Source organism: Taudactylus pleione, unplaced genomic scaffold, assembly GCF_031769625.1.
Source record: "Taudactylus pleione unplaced genomic scaffold, aTauple2 ptg000393l, whole genome shotgun sequence".
In the NCBI taxonomy this organism is placed as follows: domain Eukaryota; kingdom Metazoa; phylum Chordata; class Amphibia; order Anura; family Myobatrachidae; genus Taudactylus; species Taudactylus pleione.
In genome coordinates, this window is record NW_028284794.1 from 2570254 (window position 1) to 2594459 (window position 24206).

A 24206-nucleotide genomic window follows, 5' to 3' on the forward strand; every position below is an offset into this window, starting at 1 on the left:
TAGTAGTAGTAGTAATAGTAGTATAATAGCAGTAGTAGTATATTAGTAGCAGTAGTAGTATATTAGTAGTATAGTAGTAGTAGTATAATAATAGTATAGTAGTAGTAGTAGTATAATAATAGTAGCAGTAGTAGTAATAGTATAGTAATAGTAGTTATAGTAGTAGTAGTATTTATAGTAGTAATAGTAGTAGTTTTAGCAGTAGTAGTAGTAATAGTAGTATAATAGTAATAGTAGTAGTAGTAGAAGTAATAGTAGTAGCAGTGGTAGTAGTAGAAGCAGTGGAAGTAGTAGTAATACTAGTAGTAGTAGTAGTTGCAGTTTTATTAGTAGTAGTAATAGTAGTATAATAGTAGTAGTAGTAGAAGTATTAGTAGTAATAGCAGTAGTAGTAGCAGTCATATTAGTAGTAGTGATAGTAGTAATAGTATTAGTAGTAGTAGTAGTATTAGCAGCAGTAGTCATAGTAGTAGTAGTAGCAGTAGCTGTAGTAGTATAATAGTAGTAGTTGCAGTTATATTAGTAGTAGTAATAGTAGTATAATAGTAGTAGTAGTAGAAGTATTAGTTGTAATAGCAGTAGTAGTAGCAGTCATATTAGTAGTAGTGATAGTAGTATTAGTAATAGTATTAGTAGTAGTAGTAGTATTAGCAGCAGTACTCATAGTTGCAGTAGTAGTAGTAGTAGTAGCAGTAGCTGTAGTAGTAGTTCGAATGTTTTAGCTTTCACCCAATTGTAAAGGCCCCCATACACGGTGCGATTGTTTAGACTATATTGGCAATTTCAATCAATAACAACCAATCGTGTAAAAAAAATTGCCTTTTCTAGATTATTACAATGCCATTTGTTTGTCCCCGGTGTCGTGTATCATCATCATAGATTAAATGGTTTTGATGAAAGATTTTGACTGATCGTGTACGATGTGACACATCTAATAATATGGTCGCTTGTACAATCGTTCCTTTTCTTTACACAAATCATACTGAATGTCAAGGGAAGAATTTTCAAGGGAAATCATATGCAAGATTGGATCTTATACAAATCGCACCGTGTATGGGGGCCTCAAGAAGTTGGCGAATATATTCTGCATATTTACCTACCTACCCATTGTGTGGTTGGGTGGATCTTGGGTGTGGTGTGGCCAAACCCAATAGAGCAAAAGTGCAAAATAAACAAGAGAGATAGTGATACAAATATAAATACCAATCTAAACATAAATAAAATGGATTGTTCATCTGTGAAACAATTTTTATTTCTCCATAAGATTAATATATCTATATACAAGGGTATGCCAGTCACATATAGTACAGTATATTCACCAATTTAAATATTAAATAGATATATTAATCTATTATAAGAATAAAAATAAAGCATTACAGGTGGAGAATATATATAATTCATTTTTAGATTAACGTATTTCTTACTTATATCACTATCTACAGAATATTTTTTATTTAGTTGTATTGCTTTATAGATATTTTGAATGTTGCAATGATAAATAATAAAAGTAATATCTAAATGATAACAGGGGTAAATAATTCCCCATATCCAGACACATAAACTGTATGATGAATTTAAATATTCTCTTTAAGAGAGTAAATTACCCCCTATTTCCTCTTTTTTTTCACTACACTAATCTCTCTCTCTCTCTCTCTTTCTCTCTTTCTCTCTCTCTCTCTCCATCATTATTCCAGCATGCAATGATTACTCCTGTTCTGGAAAAATAAATTAACCCTGTGTGGACCTCTATGTGTGGGGCCCTGGGGCGACTGCCCCTGCTAAACACCATCACTTACCACTGTCCACTGCAAATCACCGCTGTACAGTAGTCTACCCTAGTAATCAGTGGCAAACAGCAGCGAGTAGCTATGGTGTTTTTATTAAAGCTACTTAGTAAGAGAAACAACAAAACGATAATTAATGATAGATGCAGTGTATAGGAACCACAGGGCAGGGGGCGCTGTTCGGACCCATCAATTATCTGTGTACAATCGTTCTAACTTGTAGCTTCCTCTTCTTTAATCCCCGGTATCTCCTGGCCCACCCCTATCTCCTCTGTCACCAACTACCCCTCCACCTGTCCCGTCCCGTCCCTGCTGCTGATATATGCTGTATATACATTACAAGCAGTGCTCTTTCTTTACCATCAGTCGGTGATCTACACTGCCGGCTCCAGGCTTGTGCATGGCTGTTCTGATGGACAAATCCTGATCTTCTGAGCTCTCCTACATCTAGAGCTGGTGACTTATACTGTATACTTATTGTGTATCATCGCTGCAGCCATTGGGGTCACACTGTATTTAGCAGTGACACCCGGATAGCAGTGATACACCAGGATGGGCACCCATTCATCATCGTGTGGGATAAATGAGATTTGTCATGCCACCTTCCCATGAGGCCACGTTCTTTTTCAGGCCCACTTTTTATTGTATATCCCTATTTGAAAACTGAGGAGTTGGGGTGTCAATGCTTTATGTGGCCCAGGGCACGAGAAAGTCTAGTTACGGCCCTGAGAAACCATTGTGTTATATACTGTGTGCTCCAGAGCTGTAACTAGATTTTTTTGGAGCCCTGTGCCAGAGAGAGCATTGGCGCAACCCCAGCCCATTTTTTAAATAGGGACATAAGACGGTGGAAAATGGGCCAATGCCTCATGGAGAAGGGTCAGGGAAGAGATCGGGGAGACCAGGAGATGCTGGGGATAAAATAAGAAGAAGCTACAAGTGAGTATGATAATAAACAGGAAAATTGACAGGCCCAAACAGCACCCCCTGCCCTCCGGTGCCCTGTGCCATGGCACTGGTCGCACCACCCTAGTTATGGCCCTGGGGTGCTCTATTTATTTACATGGGGCTCAGAGTTCCACATCATTACTTTTTCTTCAGGCAGACTAAAGCCACCAACAACAGAACAAGTAGGATGATGAGCTTGATTCCAGCATAGATTGCGATGGTGACAGCTTGTGATGGGGATTCATCTGGAGCTGGATCTCAAAATAAGAGATAAATAGAAAGTAGACATTAAAGAACACATAACAGCATAACTTACTACTGTACATGACACAACATATCACCCTTAATAAAGTATGCCTAAACCACTTACCGATGACACCCCAATATGCAAGTTAGGTGTTTTTACTCATTGTTGTTTACAAAACTATCAACACAACTGTTTTTTTTCAGGTTATGGGAATACAATAAATATATATATATATATATATATATATATATATATATATATATAAATGTATTTCATGTGTGTGTAGTAATTCATATATTTACATCTGGAAGTAATAATATGCTATTGTATTGTAACTCAATTATAAAATATGTAAAAAGGTGTATTTAATGGAAGGTGTAACATGTAGGGAATGTCACTGTATAGTAAGCTACAGCGCAGCACAAGCTGTTGATAGGTGCCAGACGTGGCACGAGCCCACACTGACTAACACCCCCTGACATAGGCAGAGTGTGTAGTGGTTAGCGCGCTGTGGGAGAGAGTTGTACAAGAAGCACGAGCATCAGTGGCTCGCACTGCAGGCAGGAAGGAGAGGGTCGCTCTGCCAAAGTAAGGGTCACGTGCCTCTCTAGCCAGCTGTATAAATAGAACGGCCAGTGGCTCTGCCGGCCAGTCTGCGGATCCCTCCCTCCAGTGCCTGCCCTCCTGTGACCCGGGCAGCTAGTGTGCGATATGAGCTGCCGGGCGCAGAGGGGCAGAGCCGGAGAGGGAGCCCAGCCGGAGCTAGGGAAGCAGGTGGGCAGCGGTAATCATCCTGCCCTACTGATGGAGCAGAAGAGGCTTACCGCTGACAGTGGGGAAAGCATCGCTGCAGAGGTCCCGGCGGTGGAGCAGTGCTGACAGGGACAGGGAGAGCCGGGGTGATGGAGAAGCTGCCTGGTTGCTGTGAGGGGGCGGAGTCGCGGCACGTCTCGGCAGCTGAAAGTCAGTGTTGTGGGAGAGGGCGTGTCTGCAGTAGAGGAGGCAGAATAGTCAGCGGCAGTTCCCTATAGGACAGCCCAGCAGCAGCAGTCATCAGAGGGGATGATAGGAAGCTGAGAGAGCATGGCTCCTGGTGGACAAGTTAGCAGCGGCAGCAGCGCCCTGCTAACAGTGAGTATCATGTAAGACACTCACATAGCAATGACGATAGTATCAGGCATAGTTGCATACCGACAGCTCCAGTGTAATGAGCTGGGGAGTGACAATAGGAGTGCCTGATCAGCAGCCACTTAATGGGGACTGATAGACTTAATAGAGTAAGAGACCTCTTGAAAATGCAGTGCACTCAACACTAGCTGCCATAAGAAACACTGCAGTATAGCACTTGCTCTCCTTATGTGTACAAACTACTGGTCAGTTATTAAAATTACCAAAGGTAAGTATATTTCTGGCCAATAAACTCTATAATACATGCAACACCCCCATCTAGTGGCAAGTTGGAGTAATTGCTACCTTTTAACACAGGCCAGTCGGAACCTTCAGGATCCATACTTAATATATAGCTATATATTGATTGGGGATACAGGACTTGTGAACTTTCAACTCCTCTAGAGACTAGAACACTATTTTGAAGTTAGCGAAACTATATATGCATATTTCAATACAGCCGTAGTAAGTTATATATTTTATGGCACCAGTGCTATGAATCCTATAAATTGTAGTATGCACTTATTTGATATAATATAGTTACAGGTGTATGTAATAATAGAGTAAAACATATTAGTATAGGTATATCTTAAATGGCTGTAATTCTCAGTTATATGTATGGATATATTGGAAACTATGGGCCGAGTGGACTTCCTGCTCTAATAGAGCAGGAAGTCCACTACTGACATCAGTTGTGATGTTAGTAGGTCCTCCCAGGGCCGTAGAAAGGCTGGCCGGGCCCGGGTAAAGGAGGGGGCGTGGCCTAATCACGGGAGGCGTGGCCACGCCCCCTTGGGAAAAAAATAAAAATAAATGACTTTTGCAGCGCCGCATATCAGCGCTGCGCACCGGGGAGAGGGGCACTGTAAGCCCCCCAGCCCGGCGCTAAGCAGGGGGGGCGCGATCAGTGTGATCGCTCCCCCCACAGCCATAGGAGACTGCTTCGGCTGTTGCAGCAGCCGCAAGCAGTCTCAAACAGCAGCCGAGCACAAGCTGTGTGCTGAGCTGCTGTGAGGGAGGGGGGGCAAAGCCAGGGCCCGGTTAAACTGCACCCGCTTCCCCCCCTCTCGGCGCCCATGGGTCCTCCCTCAAATGCCAGGTGTTTCTAAGGGAGCACCTGCGTTTGGCCAACCACCCCCACCAGCCTACAAAACGGGGTGAGCTGTCACTCACCATCGACAGCCACCCCGTCTTGTAGTGAGCCCTGTAGTGACTGAACTTCAGTCGCTCGATGGGGCTCGCGCATGCGCACGCTGGACGCGGTGCATCCGCAGATCACAAACATCGAGCACCTTGCGAGCGGCTCTGAATCAGGGCCAATATACTAACAATAAATGATAACTCGTTATGACATAAAATCAATTGCTATGTAAGTTATCTGTTGAGGAATTTGATGATCTATAATAATAAACTTCCAGCTTTAGCATCCAAGGAGCAGTACAAGGATTATAGAGGAAGTGGTGTCAAAGGTGTTTAAACATATATATCTATATTTTGGGTCTAGTCCCACATACCTATATTTCATTGCGTTTGGGCTTTCCCAAGTAGGCCCACACTATATACTAGTACATGGGTGGAGGCACTGATAATATTATATGTACCACTTATAGGGAGGATATAGGTCGGTACATTAGACTAGTGAAATGGGAGTTAGTAACCTGGTGTCCCTTTAGAGGGTAAAGGGGAGTTGCATTCTTAATGGAAATGGCATTTTGTTTTAGCACTTAGCACGCCCCCCATGGGGAATGGCTATATCTCGACTATGATACCGACACGCCCCCACTGTGGCATGGCCACACCCTCTGTCTTGATTTACTAAGCTGTGGATGGTGAGAGTTATGTGTGTAGAAGATCATTCAATCATCTGTAACCTGCAAAAGTACTTAATTTATGCACCAACTCAGAGCTGGCAGTGATTGAGTCTCGTACACTTTTAATGGCATTTCACATAATTGATAACATTTTCCCATAGAACAAGAGCAGCAAATATTCTCCAACTTACAAACACTGCACAGAACAGGGGACTCAGGGCCTGATGCAGACCCGCTCACGAGCTCTGAGCACTCGCAAGCGGGTCGACGTTGCCCAAGTGCGCATGCGCACGACGGAGGCTGCTCCGTCGTGCGCATGCGCGAGACCCGGCTAGCGATGGGGAAGCCGTCGCTTCAGGTCTCGCACCAAAGGGGGCGTACTGTTGATGGTGATTGACAGCACGCCCCCTTTGGTGGGCGTGCTGGGGGCGTGGCTGCCCAGACTGAGGCATTCCCATGGGAACGCCTACCGTCTGGGTCCGGCCCCACTGACATCACTAGTGATGTCAGTGGGAGTGTTTTTGGCTCTGATAGAGCCAAAATCACTAGTGATGTCAGTGGGAGTGTTTTTGGCTCTGATAGAGCCAAAATCACTCCGGGCTTGCGGACAACGAGACCCTACTGCAAGGGTCTCGTCGCAAGCCCGATGGTCGTGATGGTCTTGACCATCGCGACCATCTTTTTGGTTGCTCGCATAAGCTGTGGGTGGCCACCCACAGCTATGCGACTGGCCAGGGGGCCACTCCAATTTTAGATAGGACGGCCCTGATTCAGAGCGTCCGGCTCTGAATCAGGCCCTCAGTGTAAGCCCAGTTCTAAACATTCAATATGTATACCATAGCAAGACAGGCTGCACTAGTGCTGCTTCTGCTGGTAGTGGTGGCTTCAGCGGAAAATCTTTGTGTTTTTCAGGAGCTGGACTCACTTCAGTCGGGTCACAGGTTTCATAGGCTTGGGGGACAACTAGATAAAACCCAAAGCTGCTCATCTTACACCTAATATTCTATACAGTATATTAAGGTAAGCAAATATATATGTTGGAAAATGTAGCAGTTTTCATAACTAGAAATTTACCAAACAGTAGGGATGCCCATCAAACATTGAAGGTTAGCAACCATGGATGTTTTGCCACATATGGTCGATGTTTTTGTCATAGGTGGCAGAGAGCTGATCGTTCTCTGCCATCATTGGCTGTCTGGCAATCTCCCCCAAACAGTCCCTAACTGTCAATCACTTTACAAAACAATCCCCTCTGCAAGAGACATCACAAAGGAACCTTGGTGCGTGCACTGTGCAACCGTAATATACGGGCAGTCATCTGCCTAAATATCGAAATAGCATCCTTCTCTGAATCAGGCCCTTAATCCTCTAGCCTGATTGGCCAGCCATCTGTCATTCCCCACCTGTAGCGATGTCCATTGATGGGTGCAAACCATCAGTGGTCCCCCACCGATGGTTTCATGCCATCAATGATAAGCACCGAATGCACCATTGATGCTAACCATCATAGGTTAGCCCACCGATGGCCACCCCTTTCAGATAGTTGCTTCTTGGTCCTGAGTTGTTCATAGCTTCAATCTCACACTGGGACCTGCATATTATTAACTACATGACTATATAACTCCATGGCATTTAATAGTAATAGTTTTCATACATTGGGTTTTATACACATACCAGGCATGTTGTAGATCCTGAGTCGGGTTCCAGAGCCCTCCTCCATTACCACCTCTGTTTTTGTACCATTGATTGTGTGCGATCCACAACGTAGAAGCACCACGCGGCAATAGAACATGGTGCTATCTGGACCATGGAAGTCTTCTAGGAGAAGATTGGACTCAGTTAACAGTCTGATCTTTCCCTTGTAATCAGGGTGTATGAAGTCTGTGTCTGGATGATACACAAAGTCCTCTCTTGGGTTCCCGACCATCCAGTAGACCCCAATCCACACAATATCACTATAGAGTGGTACTGTGTATATGCAATGGATTACAGTAGGTTTTTTAAACACAGTTTCCGTCGGCTGCCAGATGTCGAAATAATTTGTGTGTTCTGAAAGTGAAATGCAAATAATAGTATGTGATGTTCATTTCCATCTTTATTAAAGAAAAATGATAATAGGCTCAAGGGGCAGGATATACTAAGCATCGCATCCGTGATGCGGTTTTCACCTAAATTTGGTAATTCACCCAAATTAGGAATTTTCATTAGAATGTATCAACATCCTCAAGCAGGGACAGAGCTTGTGAGAAAGCTCTGCCTCTGCGAAATCCCACAGCACCGCAAGTGCTCTGCCCCTGCAGCCACATTGCCCTTCATCTCCCCCCCCCCCTCCCTCCCGTGATAGCCACCGTGTGATCAGTGAGCTCTCTCCTCCCGTTAGCTGGTCGCCAAGGCTCTTTGTCTGTGACCCTGGTCTACTGTGCTGTGCCTGTTTACAGCACAGCTGACCCGGGTCACAGTGCAAGGAGACCTGGTGACCAGCTAACTAGAGAAAGGAGACCACCGATCACCGATCACACAGAGGTGTCACCAGGGGAGGGAGGGGGGCTGCAGGAGGGGGAGTTCACTTTTTTTTTTAATCAGCGCAGAAGGACACCAAAGGTTTCATAGCTCTCTTCTGTCTGTGTCACTATGTCACCCTGCAGGGGGAGGGACATGCTTATAGCTCCCTTCTGTCTGTGTCACTGTCACCTTGCAGAGGGAGGGACAGACTCATAGCTCCCTTCTGTCTGTGTCATGTGTCACCCTGCAGGGGGAGGGACAGACTCATAGCTCCCTTCTGTCTGTGTCACTGTGTCACCCTGCATGGGGAGGGACAGACTCATAGCTCCCTTCTGTCTGTGTCACTGTGTCACCCTGCAGGGGGAGGGACAAACTCATAGCTCCCTTCTGTCTGTGTCACTGTGTCACCCTGCAGGGGGAGGGACAGACTCATAGCTCCCTTTTGTCTATGTCACTGTGTCACCCTGCAGGGGGAGGGACAGGCTCATAGCTCCCTTCTGTCTATGTCACTGTGTCACCCTGGAGGGGGAGGGACAGACTCATAGCTCTCTTCTGTCTGTATCACCCTGCAGGGGGAGGGACAGGCTCATAGCTCCCTTCTGTCTGTGTCACTGTGTCACCCTGCAGAGGGAGGGACAGACTCATAGCTCCCTTCTGTCTGTCTCACTGTGTCACCCTGCAGGGGGAGGGATAGACTCATAGCTCCCTTCTGTCTGTGTCACTGTGTCACGATGCAGGGGGAGGGATAGCCTCATAGCTCCCTTCTGTCTGTGTCACTGTGTCACCCTGCAAGGGGAGGGGCAAACACATAACTCCCTTCTGTATGTGTCACTGTGTCACCCTGCAGGGGGAGGGACAGGCTCAAAGCTCCCTTCTTTCTGTGTCACTGTGTCACCCTGCAGGGGGAGGGATAGACTTAGCTCCTTTCTGTCTGTGTCACCCTGCAGGGGGAGGGACAGACTCATACCTCCCTTCTGTCTGTGTCACTGTGTCACCCTGCAGGGGAAGGGACAGACTCATAGCTCCCTTCTGTCTGTGTCACTGTCACCCTGCAGGGGGAGGGACAGACTCAAAGCTCCCTTCTGTCTGTGTCACTGTGTCACCCTGCAGGGGGAGGGACAGACTCATAGCTCCCTTCTGTCTGTGTCACTGTGTCACCCTGCAGGGGGAGGGACAGGCTCATAGCTCCCTTCTGTCTGTGTCACTGTGTCACCCTGCAGGGGGAGGGACAGGCTCATAGCTCCCTTCTATCTGTGTCACTGTGTCACCCTGCAGGGGGAGGGACAGGATCATAGCTCCTTCTGTCTGTGTCACTGTGTCACCCTGCAGAGGGAGGGACAGAATCATATCTCTCTTCTGTCTGTGTCACTGTCTCACCCTGCAGGGGGTGGGACAGACTCATAGCTCCCTTTTGTCTGTGTCACTTTGTCACCCTGTAGGGGGAGGGACAGGCTCAGAGCTCCCTTCTGCCTGTGTCACTGTGTCACCCAGCAGGGGGAGGGACAGACTCATAGCTCTCTTCTGTGTATGTCACCCAGCAGGGGGAGGAACAGACTCATAGCTCCCTTCTGTCTGTGTCACTGTGTCACCCTGCAGGGGGAGGGACAGACTCATAGCTCCCTTCTGTCTGTGTCACTGTGTCACCCTGCAGGGGGAGGGACAGACTCATAGCTCCCTTCTGTCTGTGTCACTGTTGCACCCTGCAGGGGGAGGGACAGACTCATAGCTCTCTTCTGTGTATGTCATCCTGCAGGGGGAGGAACAGACTCATAGCTCCCTTCTGTCTGTGTCACTGTGTCACCCTGCAGGGGGAGGGACAGACTCATAGCTCCCTTCTGTCTGTGTCACTGTCACCCTGCACGGGGAGGGACAGACTCATAGCTCCCTTCTGTCTGTGTCACTGTGTCACCCTGCAGGGGGAGGGACAGACTCATAGCTCCCTTCTGTCTGTGTCACTGTGTCACCCTGCAGGGGGAGGGATAGGCTCATAGCTCCCTTCTGTCTGTGTCACTGTGTCACCCTGCAGGGGGAGGGACAGGCTCATAGCTCCCTTCTATCTGTGTCACTGTGTCACCCTGCAGGCGGAGGGACAGGCTCATAGCTCCTTTCTGTCTATGTCACTGTGTCACCCTGCAGGGGGAGGGACAGGCTCATAGCTCCCTTCTGTCTGTGTCACTGTGTCACCCTGCAGGGGGAGGAACAGACTCATAGCTCTCTTCTGTCTGTGTTACCCTACAGGGGGAGGGACAGGCTCATAGCTCCCTTCTGTCTGTGTCATTGTCACCCTGCAGAGGGAGGGATAGACTCATAGCTCCCTTCTGTCTGTGTCACTGTGTCACCCTGCAGAGGGAGGGACAGACTCATAGCTCTCTTCTGTCTGTGTCACTGTCTCACCCTGCAGGGGGAGGGACAGACTCATAGCTCCCTTCTATCTGTGTCACTGTGTCACCCTGCAGGCGGAGGGACAGGCTCATAGCTCCTTTCTGTCTATGTCACTGTGTCACCCTGCAGGGGGAGGGACAGGCTCATAGCTCCCTTCTGTCTGTGTCACTGTGTCACCCTGCAGGGGGAGGAACAGACTCATAGCTCTCTTCTGTCTGTGTTACCCTACAGGGGGAGGGACAGGCTCATAGCTCCCTTCTGTCTGTGTCATTGTCACCCTGCAGAGGGAGGGATAGACTCATAGCTCCCTTCTGTCTGTGTCACTGTGTCACCCTGCAGAGGGAGGGACAGACTCATAGCTCTCTTCTGTCTGTGTCACTGTCTCACCCTGCAGGGGGAGGGACAGACTCATAGCTCCCTTCTGTCTGTGTCACTGTGTCACCCTGCAGGGGGAGGGACAGGCTCATAGCTCCCTTCTGTCTGTGTCACTGTCACCCTGCAGGGGGAGGGACAGGCTCATAGCTCCCTTCTGTCTGTGTCACTGTCACCCTGCAGAGGGAGGGACAGACTCATAGCTCTCTTCTGTCTGTGTCACTGTCTCACCCTGCAGGGGCTGGGACAGACTCATAGCTCCCTTCTGTCTGTGTCACTGTGTCACCCTGCAGGGGGAGGGACAGGCTCATAGCTCCCTTCTGTCTGTGTCACTGTGTCACCCCGCAGGGGGAGGGACAGACTCATAGCTCTCTTCTGTGTATGTCACCCTGCAGGGGGAGGAACAGAGTCATAGCTCCCTTCTGTCTGTGTCACTGTGTCACCCTGCAGGGGGAGGGACAGACTCATAGCTCCCTTCTGCCTGTGTCACTGTGTCACCCTGCAGGGGGAGGGACAGACTCATAGCTCCCTTCTGTCTGTGTCACTGTGTCACCCTGCAGGGGGAGGGACAGACTCATAGCTCCCTTCTGTCTGTGTCACTGTGTCACCCTGCAGGGGGAGGGACAGGCTCATAGCTCCAACTTGTGACTGATACAAACCTACAATGCGAAGTTCTGTTCCAACATTTGTTTTATACGTAAATCTTTTTCCGTCTCTTGATAAAACCTGTATTTCCCAGCAGTACCAGCCTTGGTGTGAGATATTAACGTGACTGATTTTGAAATGCAGAATATCCTTCCCGGTCCTCTCTGTGCAGGTCTTTCTAGCTTTGACGGCATCACAGCCAGGTCCACCCTGTGAGCTCTTCCACACATGACACGAAATTATATCAGGGACGATATCTTGGTTCTTAGTTGCATATCGAGAGAAAATAGTCACTGTATCACCACGGAAGGCAGAGATGAATGCTGGCTGCTCTATGCGGAGCTCATCTTCACCTGACAACCAAAATACAACATTCATATATGAAGAATCATTATCTGGCCCCTCGGCCTGCCTGCCATAACTGCTTGCGGTGTTGCATCACCTTACAGCATTGTTGCTCCTGCATCAGGGGTGTACTTATAATGGGTGCAGGGTGTGCAGGGCACATGGGCACCTGGGTCCAGGGGGGCCTGCACTGCACACCCTGCACCCATAAAACTTACCTCTCCGGAGTCCCACGTCGGCTCCAGTGTCTGCGCCTGTAAAAACGGTTGGAAAATGGCAGCCACGGATATTTTCCCCTCGCTAGTGCATGCAGAGTACAGGGAAAATGGCCGCCGGGACCATTTTCCCGGTGACCTGTGTATGCGCTATAGACTCTGGGCACACTCTAGTGCCCAGAGTCTATAAGTGCGGCGCTGGCCGGCCACCGAAGGGAGAGGAGGGGGTCCATGTCGGAGACTGCACACGGGACCCCTCCTCTCTAGAAACGCCCCTGGCTTGCATACACTTTGCGGCAGATCCTGAGTTACACCCGCTGCCTATGTTGGATACAGTGTAGCAATGTTTTTATACTGTGCGTGCATCTACACGGCACCGTGCTTGGGTCCCGATTGTTACTGCTCAGAGTCACAGTTCTGATTCAGATGCCTGGTTTCATAAATGTATTAGAAATGTATTAGGCATTCCTGGGCTGTGACACGGAGGCGGCTTACTGAACACACGGAGATGCTGGGTCTTATGGGAGTGTTATGGGAGTGTGACGAGAATGTCGCTAAAAGCGCTGCACACAAAGATGCTTCATCATTTACAGTGGCGGCCATACTGAGAAAATCTCCGCCTAACATGGAGCTGGTGCAAGTTTCGATGGTGCAACTGATGGTGGTGTCTAAACATGAACAAAGCTGTATTTGAGAATCTAAAGCGGCTCAAAGTCCTCGCACATTTGGGCGCGAGGCTGTACCCCAGGGAAGGGCTTTGTAGCAGCGTTAGCATAAAGTCGCAGATGCTACAGCAGCAAGAGACACAGAGAGGGATGTGGTGGCGACATCTGCACATGTGCAAGAAACAAACCATCGATGGCTTATCGTGAGTGGCCTCTGCGTCTGATCGCAGATTCCTGATTATCGGGAATCTGCGTGTGTGCAGGACCCATTCTGCAAGTGTACAGAAGGGGTCCTGCTTAGGCCCTTGAATGCTCCTGCCTGATTGGCAGACAGAGGCATATATGGGGCAGGAAGGGGGCTGGGACAGCCAGCGTTCCTGTAAATGGGGGTATGTTGATCAGGTGGTTATCCCAGCCTGCACCCACGGCGGTTATCCCAGCCTGCACCCACGGCGGTTATCCCAGCCTGCACCCACCTGTGGTTATCCCAGCCTGCACCCACCTGTGGTTATCCCAGCCTGCACCCACCTGTGGTTATCCCTGCCTGCACCCACGGTGGTTATCCCAGCCTGCACCCACCTGTGGTTATCCCAGCCTGCACCCACCTGTGGTTATCCCAGCCTGCACCCAGGGTGGTTATCCCAGCCTGCATCAACGGTGGTATCCCAGCCTGCACCCACGGTGGTTATCCCAGCCTGCGTCATTGGTCGCAGCGTTAGGATCACAGACACAGCAAGGGAGTGTCAGACACCTCCTGCTACATTTGCATATTTTCAAGGACAGAATTGCAAAGCTGCCTGTGTGCGTCATTGTAATTCCTTCCTCTGCTGAATTCCCTATTTAATATAACACCCTCCCATGTCTGCATTTACCTCTCACGGTGAGATGAGTCCCTTCCGGGCTCTGAAACGCAGCAGGTTTTCCATCGGAATATTTTAATGTTAAACGACAGCAGTAGGTGTTTGCGTCCCCCATGGTTACATTCATCAGATTTATCGATGCATTTTGAGCCTTAGGATCTCCCGTCAGGATGAGCCTTCCCCTATATTGTGGGAATATGATTTTCGTCACGCTGTTGTAAAATTCCTCTTTTACAGCACCGCAGTATTTTACTTTGGAAGCTTTCCATACAACAGTCACTTCTGTGATATTTTGCTTAGTTTTTGGATACACAAAGCTGCATTGGAGAGTGATATCTTCTCCCACAAAGGCCTCTGTTCCTTTAGGCTGGTACACGCAGTACTGTCCTGGGGCAACACAGGATTTACCTATAAAGAGGAGATAATATTGTGCATGACTCATGGTGAAAGCTAACATAAGGGACAGAAAGGCACAAGAAGAATGAGGAAGAATATATATATATATATATATATATATATACATATATATATATATATATATATATATATATATAGTTGGATTTCCTGGAAGGAAGGATGCACTCACTGCTTGAAACAATGTTTAAAGTTTATTCATCTTACAACTTCTCAGTGGAACAGATAAAAATCTCAGTTCAACAATGTCACAAATGAAGAATACTGGAAAATTATGTAACAATATCTGTGAAACATGAAAAGACACACAATGATCTGTCTATCAGACTCCCATATGTCAAACATGATTGAACAATATATCACTGATAGAGCATTGTGTGTCTTTTCATGTTTCACAGACTTTGTTGAACTGAGGTCTTGAGAAAGGTCCAGAATTGTACCGAAACGTCGACCATGATCACAGATTTTTATCTGTTCCACTGAGAAGTTTTAAGATGAAAAACTTTAAATGTTGCTTCAAGCAGTGAGTGCATCCTTCCTTCCAGGAAATCCAACTCTATTTTGGGACCCACATGTCCTTGGAAGCACCCTGATGTCATCACATCTAAGTTGAGAGTGCAGGACTGTTTTTGGTATATATATATATATATATATATATGTATATATATATATATATATATATATATATATATATATAAAGAAGGAGCACCTCCTAGTGTAATAAATTCCTTAATTAACAACAATGTAACATAAAAAAAAATACAAAAAGGGTATCAGGTTTTCCCGTAACAAAAATAACCAATAAAGTGCTTATCTCAACCAGTCTTGGGATTATTGTCAGATGTTCAAAGTTCTGCATTCCTAATATGAGAACAACTCTCCTTTTGTATGTTCCACTCCAAAACTAAAGAGTGGTAATCATTGCGTAACATATGACATGGTATATATATTATACTAGGAGCAAATACATGTACAATTTAAAAATACATTAGAGGCTTATGTGAAACAGATGATAAACACCGGTATTGACCTGCTGGATCCTTTAGGAACATTACATCCCAATGCTTTGCGTCAGTGGCACTGGTCACGTTGCCCTCTTGGACTTCCTCAGGAGGCCCTGGACCTGATTCTGAGTGGTCACAATTCCTTACACCTTCACCAATCAGAACTCCTATGTGAATATCTGCCAACATTCTGAGACGGACGCATCTACTGTATGTAACCACAACGCCCCCAGCCATCAATACTAGTAATGGCACATACACCTGCGCCCTGCTTGGTGCAGAAGATGTGAATGAAAATGGCTGGCACTCGGTATCAGAATATCACTCTGAATAAATGCCCATGACAGGAGGCTTCTCTTAAATGCAAATACCCCATTGCCACCCAGTCATGTCCAGTAACCCGTCAGTGAAAAACGTGGGTGGACGGCTCACACCTAATCTAAGTTGCATATGTCGGCTGTAACACATGCGAAGTTTGCGGCCACATTTGTACTTGTGTGCATCTTAGGGGCATATTTGCTAAAGTGCGGGTTTTTAGAATTGGAGTTGTTGCCCATAGCAACCAACCAGATTCTACCTATAATCTATCTAGCACCTTCTAGAGGGTAATAGCTGGAATCTGATTGGTTGCTATTGGCAACGTCTCCACTTCTAAAAACCCATCCTTTAGTAAATATAACCCCTCAGAATCAGGTGGACTGTGAAGAGAACCAAGAAAAAGAATGTTCAACAATCTAATGTGTAAATCAGGAAGAAAGATGCAGATAAAACAATCAAAGTCATAATATAATGACTGCGGCTGTAAAAGTGGATGGGTAAAATTATGAGAGAGGATTCATGGCAGTCACAATTACCTGGCATAAATTAATTCAAACATCATGTATATTATATTTTTGTCGACATGAGAATGTCCACATGGTCGTTATGTTTACATTGAGCATGTCAACACTGACAACATTGACCTCCAAAATGTTGACCCTGATTAAATGTCCACTTAATTATCATGTTGACATATGGTTACTGGTGATCTAGGGGTGACTTAGCTGGTCACTTACCCAGCTCCAGCTGTATGTTCCAGTCTGGCGGTTACATCATGATGATGTCTGGCAGATGCTGCAGTGCTTCCGGTAGTGAGTACCCCTAATCCTAAACCACTACACCCCTCCCCAGTGCCTAACCCTAAGTTTCCCTCCCGCAGCCTAACCCTAATCCATACTTGCCTACTCTCCCAGAATGGCGGGGATGCCCCCGAAAATTGGGTAGCACTTCTGGCCACCTGGAAGAGTGGAAAGTTTCCCAGTGCCAGCCACCACCTGCCTGCACCTCCCTGTAGCTGCCCACATACTAAGCAAAACTTGGTGGTCACGGGGTTGGGGTGATTTCATAATTCGTGCTGAGTCTAAACTAAACTAAAGAAAGACAAAGAAAAGGAGAAGCTGAGGCCACCAGCATGTCATTGCAGAATTAGAAAAACCAAGTTATGGGAGAGGGATTTTTGTATCAATGGCATCATGCAACAGTTGCTCACACCTCAGGTTGTGATCTGTGGAGGGAGATGTATGATAAGAACCAAGATAGAGCCAATGTGGGACTCAGAGAATAGCTGAGGAGAAGGCCTAGTGTGAGGCAAAAGGCCAGAGAGGCCGCAAAAGTGAAAGCCAGCAAGAAGTTGAGGAAAGAGCTCAATGAAGCCATTTCTGTATCAGGTTAGAGGATTTAGAAGAGACTCATCAAGGAGCTGACAAAAGGGTTTTAGTGAGGCCATTTGTGTAAAAGGTTGGAGAAGATACTCAGCAAGGAGCTGAGGAGAGAGCTCAGTGATGAGGCCTTTTGTGTATCAGGTTGGACGATTGAGAAGAGACTCTGGAAGGAGCTAAGGAGAGAGCTCAGCATAGCTATTTGTGCATCAGGTTGGAAGGCTGTGAAGAGACCCAGCAAGGACTTGAGGAGAGAGTATAGCACGGCCATTTGTGTATGAGGTCAGAGAACTGAGAAAATACTCAACAAGGAGATGAGGAGAGAGCTCAGTGAGGCCATTTGTGTATGAGGTCATAGGAGTGACAAGATAATCAGCAAGGAGCTGAAGAGAGAAACTGAGGGACAGCAATGTTGACATAGTCCTCACAGAGACAGTAGTCCTGAGAGAGGCTGTTATTTATACTACGTTCACATGGTAGAGAAGGTTCAAGAACAAGGTAGTGCCCTGAGCCACTAGGTGTTTGTATTTTGTATTTTTTTTTATTTTGCTATTCTATCAATTACAGCACTTTTCTGTAGAGTTTTGTTGTAAACTGAACACACTTAACTTGGGGGTTCCCACAGCCAAATCCGGGTCTCAAATCGCGGCAAAACATCATAACCCCAGAAATTTTGGTTCTTGCATGTTTTGGATTGCAGATAAATTCCTTCCTGTCTACTTCCTAGTTCCTATTCATCTGTGAAGCAGTTCTGCCTTTGCAGTATGATCTGTGCAAGCTATGTGTAAAAAGAAAATAGAGTAATTAGTTAATTTTAAAAAATGCATGCGGTACCCAATCCAATCAATAGCCAGCCCTGGACCTCTTAGTCTGGTCTGGCATTAGAAAGTAGGGAGAAAAAACAATGTGATGTTCCCCCTATTTTCCAATAACCAGCACTAGGCTGAACCAGCCAGGGGCATACTGCCATAGCAGGGAGGTAATGCCATAGAAGGGGGACACACACAGGGCTGGCAACAGAAATCTTGGGGTCCAGTACAACCATTTTTTTTGAGTGGTCCCCCATGCCAGGGTCCCTGGCAGGTACAGGCTAGTCGCTTGAGAGTCTGCCATACAAAACCTATATGTAGTTTTTCTGCAATGGGGAACCTCTGAAGTTCCTCACTCGGCAGATGGTGACTTTAGTTAGTACTAACTACTCATGTAGGAGATCACATGGTCCAGAAGACACCTGTTTGCATAGGAATTTAGCAGAGGTTCAACCAGATAATGCATATTAATAAAAGTTTGATGCAGTAATTATTAAACTGTATTTGCTAATTTGGTACAATTTGTGTCAGCAATGTTTTTGTGGAATAAAGATTACTGTCCCTGAGCATTTTCCTTCTAATACTCACAGTTGTGGATAATCTCCAGCCACTTTCCCCCAGTTCTCTTCAGCCTCATCTTGCCTTGTGTCTCTCCAGCCTCATTCCCTGTGTGTCTCCAGCTCCCTTTGTTTTTCCAGTCCTAGCCCCCTTCTGTCTCTTCATCCAGAGACCCTGTCTGTCTCTCCAACCCACAGTGTCTCTCCAGCCCACTGATTCTTTCCAGCCCCCACAGTATCTCTCCAACCCCCACAGTGTCCCTAAAGCCCCAGCCACCAGTGTATCTACAGCCCTGCTGTCCCTCCAGTCCTCAGTTTCTCTCGTGCTACCAGTGTATTTCCAGCCCCCCCACACTCAGTCCCTACAATGTCCCTCCAGCTCCCACAGTGTCTCTCCAGCCCAGCCCCCAGGGTCTCTTTAGCCCCCACACTTACCTTTGTCTTTGACTTCTAGCTGCCCACCATGGCTCTTCTGCTCTGTCTTTCAACAGTGCTGCAATGAGGGGCCAAAATTCACCTTGCCATGGGGATACTTAAGAATCCACCTCGCCGCAGGGGATACTTAACACTGGAGCAATTCATAATTGCTCTGGTGCGGACACAGCTGCTCCAAAAAGCAGCTGTCCATGCAACTAGTAACACTGCTACAGAAGTAGCAGCATTGTTTACCTCCAATGGAGGAATCTGCTTGGATCCCTCTTCTCATTACCAGAACTCCTTCCCATAGGAAGGAGTGAGGCTTAGAGAACAAGTGCCATCTGAAGATACCATTTGTTCTCACAGGCAAACTCTGAAAACTTTAAGTTTTCAGATTTTGCTGAATATCAGGTGGTCCTATCAGACCCCTGATGATGAATGGCCTGTTACCTTACATATGCAGGGATGGGACACAGCAGACAGGCTACTTTTTCAGAACTTGATGAATTGCCCTGACAGTTCATTTATGTTAATGTTAATTTTCACATACTTTTGTATAAATTAAGTGATGATGAATAGACCCTTCACAACCAAAACCAAAACACGGGGCTCCGTGCACATCTCGACATTTATGTTGAGACATGCTGCTTGGAGACCTTATTGTGCAGTAAAACACTGCACCACTGTCTGAGAGGCGGCTTCCAGAGCTTCGTTCCACAGGCTCATATGACAGACATAAATAGTTACATGATCAAATAGGCTGTTACATCAGCATAGTACAATAACAATACGTTTGCACAAAATCTACAGTACCTTTTGTATGTTTTTGTGCTGATTACAGTAATTTGTGGTGAAGTTATGTACAGAATGCTGTATCAGTAGCTTCATGGCATTAAAGTCAATGTGTTTTGGTAGCTAACAATGTGGTCTAACTCTATAGCTGAGAGAGGGGGAGATGTATCAAATATTTGAGAAAGATAAAGTGGAGACCTTGGCCATAGCAACTAATAAGCTTATAACTGTCATTTTACAGGCTGTGCTAAATAAATGTCAGAAGCTGATTGATTGCCATGGACAACTTCTCTGCTTTTTCTCTCTCTCCAAGGTTTGATACATCTCCCCCAGAATCTGTGGCAGATTGCAGAACAGAACACTGTACAGTAAAAGCATCCTCAAGATGGTGAGACTGATGTTTTGCGCAAGACTCTTGTGGAGACACAGTGAATCAGGACACAGTGCATCTAACTTAATCTAACGTATAGACACTTAGGGGTAAATTTACTAAGATGGGAGTTCTATTAAGAAGTGATGTTGCCCATATCAGCCAATCAGATCCCAGGTATTATATTCTAGACGGTGCTAGATAAATGAGAAGTAGAATGTGATTGGTTGTTATGGGCAACATCACTTCTTAATAGAACTCCCATCTTAGTAAATTTACCCCTTAGTATATGCAACATTAATAAGACCGACAGTATGATACCTAGGACAATTTTTACATAATCACATCCTTTTAGCTGTATACGTAAATAAAAGGAGATGATTTAAAATATATCTGCACATTAAATAGAAAACCATTGTACATTACATATAGAATATGTGGCAGAAACAAATTGAATATACTGTACATACCCCATAGAGTCAGCATGAACAGAATCAGCAAACAAGACATAGTGATAACTCACTCAGCGTAAAGCAGACTGAAACTCGCACTAAACATTGTGACTTGTTGTAATAACCACATGTGGTGAACTAGGATCTCTGCTCAGTAACCGCTGTGCCAAGATATCCGGGGGAAGAGATGAAATAGGAAGGATATTATTGCACATTTGTGTACCTGTGCCTCTAATCATAAAAGCATTTTATAAAATGACACAGTTCCCTTTTGCAACACTGCACCTACTTTTATTTCTAAACAATATTCTAAAACTCCATAAACACTCTATTAACAACAAAAAAGATGAAATACTAGGGGTTTGCGATTGGTGATGCTGCACCATTGCTGCCCCGCGGACCTGCTGACACTACAGGCAGGCACCCGTCCATGTGTACAGCTGCCCGGTAGCGCCTAACTGCACTTCTGATGTCATGTGTAAAAGGGGCGGGGCCGGTACGGGCTCTGTAAAGCCCTGTTACAGCCCTGAATACACATGAACAGGAGACATTGCTATTAACATTATACATAAACTTTCATCGTGCCCAACCTGAAGATTTTTGTGATGCCGCAATTCAAAAAATAACATCATTAATTGTGATTACTGTTGCAATAGAAGTTTTCATGCCTTATGTCATTCCAAGAATTGTGGCATCTGAAAACGATCGGGGTGTATGAAGTTATTTTTGTACAGGATATTAACAGCAAATTGTCGCATCTTGTGTTGTTTTGGTGATTTGAGAAAGTGTTTCTGTGTAATCTCGTGTGTTTTTCCAGCCATTCAAGTTGCACCTAGTTCTGTGCGAGTTTACTCATGTTAATCGTCATGCAAAATGATCTTCGTATTGCCGGTGGCTCTCATGCGCCTTGTGTAACGCGACTCATAACACACGGTGAAAACACGAGGAAGGACATAATTGAAAATCTGGATGTCAACGTTCAGGTGATAACTCCACGCTTTAAGAATGCAAAATAATCTGGTTAGAACCATTTCCAAAGCCTATTACAACAATAGCAACAACAACAACAACAACAGAATTCACACTTGAATGGTAAAATTCATAAATGCACAAAGACCAACTTCTGGAACTAGGAATGAAGAAAACAGGTCACTCTGGTTTGGATTTCCAAAGATTTTAGCAATTTCTGGAGTCTGTAATCAACTTAAAAAGCAAAACACTGACAGTTTACACATACAGTGCATCCGGGAAAGTATTCACCGTGCTTCACTTTTTCCACATTTTGTTATGTTACAGCCTTATTCTAAAATGGAATAAATACATTTTTGTCCTCAAAATTCTAAACACAATACCCCATAATGACAACGTGTAAAAAGTTTTTTTTGCGATTTTTGCAAATTTAATTTAAAAAAACCTAAGAAATTACATATACATAAGTATTCACAACCTTTGCTCAATACTTTGTTGATGCACTATTGACAGCAATTACAGCCTCAAGTCTTTTTGAATATGATGCCACAAGCTTGGCACACCTATCTTTGGGCAGTTTCGCCCATTCCTCTTTGCAGCATCTCTCAAGCTCCATCAGGTTGGATGGGAAGCGTCGGTGCACAGCCATTTTCAGATCTCTCCAGAGATGTTCAATTGGATTCAAGTCTGGGCTCTGGCTGGGCCACTCAAGGACATTCAAAGAGTTGTCCTGAAGCCACTCCTTTGATATCTTGGCTGTGTGCTTAGGGTCGTTGTCCTGCTGAAAGATGAACCGTCGCCCCAGTCTGAGGTCAAGAGCGCTCTGGAGCAGGTTATCATCCAGGATGTCTCTGTACATTGCTGCATTCATCTTTCCCTCTATCCTGACTAGTCTCCCAATTTCTGCCACTGAAAACATCCCCACAGCATGATGCTGCCACCATCATGCTTCACTGTAGAGATGGTATTGGCCTGGTGATGAGCGGTGCCTGGTTTGCTCCAAACATAATGCCTGGCATTCACGCCAAAGAGTTCAATCTTTGTTTCCCATGGTCTGAGAGTCCTTCAGGTGCATTTTGGCAAACTCCAGATGGGCTGCCATGTGCTTTTTACTAAGGAGTGGCTTTTGTCTGGCCACTCTATCATACAGGCCTGATTGGTGGATTGCAACAGAGATGGTTGCCCTTCTGGAAGATTCTCCTCTCTCCACAGAGGAATGCTGTAGCTCGTACAGAGTGACCATCGGGTTCTTGGTCACCTCTCTGACTAGGGCCCTTCTCCCCTGATCGCTCAGTTTAGATGGCCAGCCAACTCTAGGAAGAGTCCTGGTGGTTCCGAACTTCATCCATTTACGGATAATGGAGGCCACTGTACTCATTGGGAGCTTCAGAGCAGCAGATATTTTTCTGTACCCTTCCCCAGATTTGTGCCTCGAGATAATCCTGTCTTGGAGGTCTACAGACAATTCCTTGGACTTCATGCTTGGTTTGTGCTCTGACATGCACTGTCAAGTGTGGGACTTTATATAGACAGGTGTATGCCTTTCAAAATCATGAATTTACCACAGGTGGACTCTATTTAAGCTGTAGGAACATCTCAAGGATGATCCGTGGAAAAAGGATGCACCTGAGCTCAATTTTGAGCTTCATGGCAAAGGCTGTGAATACTTATGTACATATGATTTCTTAGTGTTTTTTTTTTATTAAATTTGCAAAAATCGCAGAAAACATTTTACACATTGTCATTATGGGGTATTGTGTGTAGAATTTTGATGACAAAAATGAATTTATTCCATTTTGGAATAAGGCTGTAACATAACAAAATGTGGATAAGGTAAAGAGTTGTGAATACTTTCCGGATGCACTGCAGGAGACTACAGTATTTGGTGCACAGTGATTCTATCGTGTACTGCACTAGAATTTCTGTAAGAGATATCAATCTGTTCAAGTTTGTATTCATTTTTTTTAGAGGTCCTACTAAAAAATAAAATGTAAAAAAAAAAATTAACACGATATGAATGATTGAGCTAGAATAAGTGATTAAAATATCAATTACAATAGAACTATTAGCCCAAATTCTTCACTGTTCACTAAGAAGAATGGCAAAAGACTCCAATGTTGAAGAGTATTCCAAAGAGATAAAATCATTGTGTTATGTGATATAAAAATATTCAAATAGTTTTATGTATGACATTTTGATTTACATTATATTAGTGAATTTGGTCAATTTGTATTCTTTTGTATTCTAAAAATAAAAGCAGAACACGCTTTATTTAAAAAAGCAAATGTTGCTTGTCCATCACGTAATACGGTTGTGACACTGGCCATGTTTACAGGTTTGTAATTCCTGCCCTAACTTCATTCTTTTTGAAAATGTCCTAATAACAGTCCATAATTTTCAGACGCCTCTAATCAATGCCATCCAAGGATTAAAGCGCTGATTTCTCTTACTCCCATTATGCACAATACCGTAGGTCCAGTAGAACACAGATAATTTATGCTCTCACAAAAAAAATTTATTTTAAACATCCAGTTGGATCGAATGAGTTGTAAAAATATCTTGTGTACAAGCTGTGTTAAGGTGCGTACACACGGTACGATTAAAATGGACGATATGAACGATAACAATATTGACCATATCATTATCGTTCATAGCGTGCATTTTTTGGTGCCCAACGACCTGCGATGTGCAGGCACGTATGGACGATATCGATACCGTCCATCGCTCGTGTATGCAGGCCAACCTGGTCGAGATCGACCAGGATACTATAGGGACCCGGGAT

At 45.5% G+C, this 24206-nt stretch overlaps 1 protein-coding gene across 1 annotated transcript; it reads right to left on the minus strand.

Annotated features, from left to right (window-relative positions):
- Positions 1-2713: 2713 nt before the first annotated feature.
- Positions 2714-20552, minus strand: LOC148506849 (uncharacterized). Its single transcript, XM_088446008.1, has 5 exons — positions 20474-20552; positions 13956-14351; positions 11873-12211; positions 7632-8006; positions 2714-2989 (listed from the first exon to the last, which is right to left on the minus strand). The coding sequence occupies exons 1-5, from the start codon at positions 20511-20513 to the stop codon at positions 2871-2873; spliced, it is 1269 nt and encodes a 422-aa protein (XP_088302134.1). The 5' UTR covers positions 20514-20552; the 3' UTR covers positions 2714-2870.
- Between the last annotated feature and the right edge of the window lie 3654 nt (positions 20553-24206).

Excerpts from the sequence above, each read along its gene's own strand:
- LOC148506849 (XM_088446008.1), bottom strand. The coding sequence starts at position 20,513 with ATGTCTTGTTTGCTGATTCTGTTCATGCTGACTCTATGGG. Across the intron at positions 12,212-13,955 it reads GACTCATCTCACCGTGAGAG|GTGAAGATGAGCTCCGCATA; the intron begins GTAAATGCAGAC and ends TTTGGTTGTCAG. Across the intron at positions 2,990-7,631 it reads CAGGATCTACAACATGCCTG|ATCCAGCTCCAGATGAATCC; the intron begins GTATGTGTATAA and ends TCTTATTTTGAG.